Here is a 6,000-nt window from a genome sequence, read left to right as displayed (position 1 = left end):
GCTCAGGGGATAGGGAACGAACGAGATGGGCTCAAATGGAGAATATGTTAAGCTGTATTTAAGGAAGTGTAAAAGCAGTGACAGGATTCGTTGGGTAGGGAGTCAAGGAGACCTTGGTGGAGACTCGTTGGTGGCTGAGGGAATGGAGGGAAAAAAAATAATTTTTTACGTCATAGTATCATGTTGAGAGCTGGGCGTCGTTCCAAGAGCTTTGTAGGCATTTTCTCGGAAATGTTCACAAACGACTCGTATCCTAGCTATCTTGTGGCATTAAAAAATATATGCAAATGGGCTCGTGCAGGGGGCAGGATATGGAAACACCACATGTTACCTACTGTTGTTAATCCCTATTTTAAAGATGATCGAACCTCAAACACGAACACTGAGCCAGGGTGTTTGCTCAGCTAGTAAGTGGCTTTCAAAGACGGACACGTTCTGATCCCAGTTCCCACGTGCCCAAGGTCCCTCTCGTCCAATCACACTGTGTTCTCTCCAAAGCCCTGAGAAACATTTCAAAAGAACTGGTAAGACTTGGACACAGACACGGGCCAATGCCTGCAACGTGGGAGCACGTAGGGATAGAAGCCAGGGACCAGGGAGAGGCAGATGCCAGGGAGGAGAGGGATGAATGTGGAAGCAATTTGCTGAAGGAGGCAGGGACAAGCAGCATTCTGGGGGACAGCTGGTTCGTTTGGATTTAAAGGGAAGAAGAGGTCCCGAGGGAAAGATGACCCTGGAGGAAGTGGAGGAGGAACCTCAGGAATCACATGCAAGGTCTACTCATTGACTGAGGGCTTATCCACACCCAGATACCTTCTTTGTTTTTTTTTTTTTTTGTTTTCCCAAAGTCTTCTGGAGACCTCTCAAGATATTAACTCCTTCACTTCCAGAGGATTTAGCTCCCAGAAGCCCAGAAACCAGTGTTTACCCCATACTGCCTGCCTGAGAGATCTTTGATACAATTTTTGTTGAATGAAAGACATGATGCAGGTTTTTGCGTGCACTTGACTTCACCTCCTTGTCCTGATTTAGTTTGGTGGTATCACTCTTCTGTAGGTCCGACACCCTCTACTTTATTATGCTGCTATGGTGTGTGTACTAACAGTGCCTGCTGGCTGAAAGGAAATTCAGTCAAGGTATATTTGCACCAACGCACTGAGACTAGGACTAGAATTATGTATACAGTTTTCTTTGCAGTGTCTAGGGCTCACACGTCTCACGGTTTCACTCTTTCAAGCTTGCCCCTAAGTCTAGTTTGCTCCCCATTTTCCAGCTGTGCTTTTCACACTTAATGCTTTGGGGGGCTCCTAAGTGGTAACTGGGAAGGTCCAGTGGATTATTATTTTTTCCCCTTTTTTAAGAGTTTACATCCATAGGCAAGTTCTGGAAACTTTCTAAACCTGTTTCCTCCTGCTTAAAATGAGGACAACAGAGTTCAACACAGAGTTGCCTGTGATAAAGGAGATGGTGCACATAGTCGTGCATTTCCAATCTCCGCTCTCCCGCACCCTCTGTGTGGTGTTGTGTGAGTCCCCTCCTCTTCAGGCTCTGATTCCTCCTTTGTGAAATGTGGCAAGGGGAGAAAGAGTTCTGGGTTGGGTCTAAGGTAGCTGGGTCCCAGGTGGGCTTGCAGCCTTGGCTATGGGTCCTCAGGCCCTTCTGTCTCCCTCAGCTGGGAAGTGAGTATATATGTATTTTAAAGATTTTTATTTATTTATTTATGAGAGAGAGAGAGAGAGAGAGAGAGAGAGAGAGAGAGAGAGAGAGAGAGAGAGAGACACGGAGGCAGAGACACAGGCAGAGGGAGAAGCAGGCTCCATGCAGGAAGCCTGATGTGGGACTCCATCCCAGGACTCCAGTATCACACCCCGGGCTGAAGGCGGTGCTAAAGCACTGAACCATCTGGTCCGCCCAGGAAGTGAGTATATTAATGGCATCTAAGATCAGTGATGCTTATCCAGGAGGGGGGTTGCCTGCCAAGGACTAACACATCCTAGTTCTCTCGTACTGGAAATAGGTGACAACATTACAGATGACGTCATCAGCCATTAAGATCTTCTGGCCTTTGCTTATCTAGCAACTTTTCTAGAATTTAGCTTTCCATATAGCTTTCCCATGGTGCGACTCGAGTTATTTCCAATTACCCAAGAGCAAATCTTAGTGTTTGCATTTGGAATGGTTTGGGTTCAGCATGGGGTGAACGTATACATGATTTATGCTTTGCTTGGAGACTCCTGGCAGGTCTTCCACTGTGGACCTGCTGATGGAGAGTATATTCTCTTTTCCAGGTGGCAGAAGTGGGATCAAATCTGGGTCTCTGTCACTTGAGAGTTGAATGGGGAAGATATTCCACCTCTTGTCAGAATCTTTGTGTCTCTTTCAAATCCACAAGCAGTACTTGTCAGGGACATCAGAGGAGGTTGCAAAGGGATTAATTAGCAGGGCTTTTTTTTTTTAATTTTTTAAAGATTTTATTTATTTATTCATGAGACACACACACACACACACAGAGAGAGAGAGAGAGAGAGAGAGAGAGGCAGAGACACAGGCAGAGGGAGAAGCAGGCTCCATGCAGGGAGCCTGACATGGGACTCGATCCCAGGTCTCCAGGATCACACCCCAGGCTGCAGGCAGCAGTAACCCGCTGCGCCACCAGGGCTGCCCAATTAGCAGGGCTTTTGCAAAGGAAAACTGTCCTCAACCCTGATGCCTCATGATGGTTACCAGGCTGCTTTGCTCACAGGGGAATTGTAGTCTTGGACGATGACCAGTACTTGAGAGATGAATTCTTATGTTTTGGGGGCTTTTACTTTTATGACGTTGTAACAAAGTAAAATATGCCGGGCACCTGACAGGCTCAGTCAGTGGATCGTGGGGCTCTTGATCCCGGGCTTCTGAGTCCTGGGGGTTGTCTGCCCACATTGGGTGCAGAGATTGCTTAAAGAGAAAATCTTTCAAAAACGAAACCAAAACCAACCAACCAAAAAAACCTCCAAAGTGAAGTATGCAACTCTTGGGTCTGTCTTTGAGAATGTTAGTCTTCCTTTCATGTCTTTTTTTTTTTTTTTTTTTTAAAGATTTTATTTGAGTTAGTGAGAGAGCATGAGTGGTGGGGAAGGGCAGAGGGAGAGGGAGAGGGAGAAGCACACTCTCTGCTGATGCAGGGCTTGATCCCAGGAACTTGAGATAACCAGCTGAGCTGAAGGCAGACACTGACTGAGCTGCCCTGGTGCCTTTTTTTTTTTTTTTAAAGATTTATTTATGAGAGAGAGAGAGAGCGCCACAGGTAGAGGGAGAAGCAGGCTGCATGCAGGGAGCCCAATGTGGGACTCGATCCCAGGTCTCCAGGACCACACCCTGGGCTAAAGGCAGCGCTAAACCGCTGAGCCACCGGGGCTGCCCCACCCCTTTCTTTATGTCTTTATCACTTACTAACTCGAGTAATCTTGTAGCATAGATCATACTGTCCCACAGGAATACACGCACTGTAACTTCAAATAATCAAGTTGTGCCAAGTAGTTACTCATTTTAACAAAGGAGTTACAGCCTGTATGTCCTTAGTTGGTGGCACAACCTTGACACACTCAGCCCCACGCTTGACTTTTTTGACTCTTCTCATCCCACTTCAACCTCATTGTGCTGACCTAACCTCCAACTATTTTTTTATTTTTTTAAGGATTTTATTTATTTATGAGACACAGAGGCAGAGACATAGGCAGAAGTAGCAGGCTCCCTGTGGGGAACCCAATGTGTACTCGATCCTAGGACCCCAGGATCATGCCCTGGGCCCAAGGCAGATGCTCAACTGCTGAGCCACCCAGGCATCCCCCTCCCAACTATTTCTGATCCTGTCTCTGCCTCTTTGTCCTTATGTCCACTGCCTTAATGCATCTTCATTTATTTCCTATTTAAAGGGTCATCTAAGTGGTTTTCCTGCCTCCTGGTCCTAGTACTCTCAAATCAATCCTAAAATTAAAACAAGACTCTTCTGGGCTTATAGGACCTCTCAGTTTTTTTTTTTTTTCCTTCTCAATTTTAACTCCTGACTTCATGGGTCTCCTCCACACCTTCAAAGTCACCTTAAGCAGTCATACGAAACTTGAGTTCCTTAAACTTGCAGTGTTACTCATGTCTTGGCTCTGGTTGTTCAGATGCCCGGAATCCCGTTCCACACAGAAGCTGGGGAGGCTCTCAACTCTCTTAACTCCCCCTCCCACAGGCAGGTTGATGTCCTTTCTGCCCTAAATTTTGTCACGATCTGCTTACATCTGTTTCTCCCAAAAGACACTGAAGTCCTTGATGGCAAGGATGTGGCTTGTTCTTTGTGTGTGTGGTTTTCTTTTTTCTTGGGTCTCACTTGATAATGCGCTGAATTAACAGATGTAAGAATACATTACTGATGCACCTGTCTGAACACGTTCGGGTTGTTCATTCACAGACACACAGAAGAACCTTTGCTATCTGGTGTAGATAATCATAAAAACTGGCACGGGGCGCAGTGCTTATCACTATACGCTGGGCACGCATTAACCCACGGGGCTGTAAATGCTCACAACGCTAGGAAAGCAGGCACACACACACACACACACAAAAAAAAAAAAAAAAAAGAAAAAGAAAGCAGGCACACACACACACACACACACACAAAATTAAAAAAAAAAAAAAAGGGAAAGAAAACAGACACACACAGGCGTCTACGGTTTACAGGTGAGGGGACGTTTGGGCTCAGGCCCGGCACCACAGGACCCAGGGTCGGCCCCACCTGAGCCTGCCCCGAAGCACCACGTTTGAGCTCCACCTGCAGCGGGGGCGATCCCCGGAGCAGGAGCTGGAAGGACTGGGGGGGGGGGGGGGCTTTGCTCCGCTCACGGCTGCTCTTTCAGGCTCAGAGTGGGATGCCCCTGCACGTGCAGGGGGTCAGCGGCCCAGCACAGCCCATCGGGAGGGGCCAGAGATCCTCGCCCGCCGCTCGGAGCGCTCCAGCGCGGGGCGCCCCCTTTCGGGCTCCCCCAGGTGTGCAGCCTGTCCTCCCGGGAACGGCTGCCCGGCTGCCCGCCTGCCCGCAGGAGGTGCCCGCTCGCCCCCCCACCCCCCACCCCCCACCCCCCGACCCCCGTTTCCCGATCCGGCTACGCCGTCGCCGCTTCCAGGCTGCGTTGCATCCTCCCGGTCCCCTTCTGGCTGCTGCACGGCGGGGCTCCGGCGGGGGCTGCGGCGCGGTGTGCCTGCTCCGTCCTTCGGGGCGGCGGACGTCGGCCCTGCCCTGGGGGGCGCGGGGGGACCCGAGTGTCCGCGGGGGGCCGACGAGCTGCTCCTCCGAGCGGGGGGCGACCCCGCCGCGCCGGCCGCGCGTCCCGGGCTCCCCGCGCCGGGCTCCGAACCCGGGGTGCGTGCGCGTGTGTGTTGGGGCGTCCCGGCCGCCCCCGCCCCCGCCCCCGCCCCCGCGCGCCCCAGGCCGCCCCCGCCCCCGCCCCCGCGCGCCCTCCGCCGCCGCCGCCGCCGCCGCCGCCGCACAATGGCCGGAGCCGCCTCACCGCGCGCAGGGATCCCGGCCACGCGCGCCCCCCGCCCCCCCCGCCGCCGGCCCGGGCCTCGCCCCGCGCCCCGCGCCCCCCCGCCCCGCCGCGCCGCCCCTGACCCGGGCTCGGGGGACGCGCGGCCCCGCCGCGGGGGCTCCGGGGGCGCCGGGCGGCCGCCGCGCGGGGACTACTTTCGGAGCCGCGGAGGGACTACTTGGCGGAGGCGGCGGCGTGGCGGCGCGCACGGCATGGCGGCGGCGGCGGCGCGCCACGGGTAGAGGGACGCCGGCCCGCTCAGGCCCCGGCGCGGCCTACACGCTCCGCTCGCCCGCTCCCGCCCGCGCCCCCCGCGCCCCCGCGCCCCGCCATGGCGGAGCCCCCGCCCGCCCGACGCCCGGTGCCCCTCATCGAGTCGGGTAAGCCGCGCCGCCCGCGCCCTCCCCGCGGCGCCCCCGGCCCGGCCCGGCCCCGCCGCGCGCCC

At 53.9% G+C, this 6,000-nt stretch overlaps 1 protein-coding gene across 3 annotated transcripts in view; it reads left to right on the top strand.

Moving 5' to 3' along the window:
* Positions 1 to 5,667: 5,667 nt before the first annotated feature.
* Positions 5,668 to 6,000, top strand: part of BRWD1 (bromodomain and WD repeat domain containing 1) — a 121,880-nt gene continuing 121,547 nt past the window's right edge. For 2 of the 3 annotated variants that reach the window (XM_055313323.1, XM_055313322.1), the window contains exon 1: positions 5,670 to 5,935. In XM_055313323.1, the coding sequence (XP_055169298.1) occupies positions 5,887 to 5,935 (49 nt within the window). In that variant the 5' untranslated portion in view covers positions 5,670 to 5,886. Of the gene's footprint in view, positions 5,936 to 6,000 lie in introns of all 3 variants that reach the window. The other variant, XM_055313324.1, reaches the window with a different exon arrangement.

This window comes from Nyctereutes procyonoides, unplaced genomic scaffold (assembly GCF_905146905.1).
Source record: "Nyctereutes procyonoides isolate TBG_1078 unplaced genomic scaffold, NYPRO_anot_genome, whole genome shotgun sequence".
Lineage (NCBI taxonomy): Eukaryota > Metazoa > Chordata > Mammalia > Carnivora > Canidae > Nyctereutes > Nyctereutes procyonoides.
This window is presented reverse-complemented; position numbering and strand designations above follow the sequence as displayed.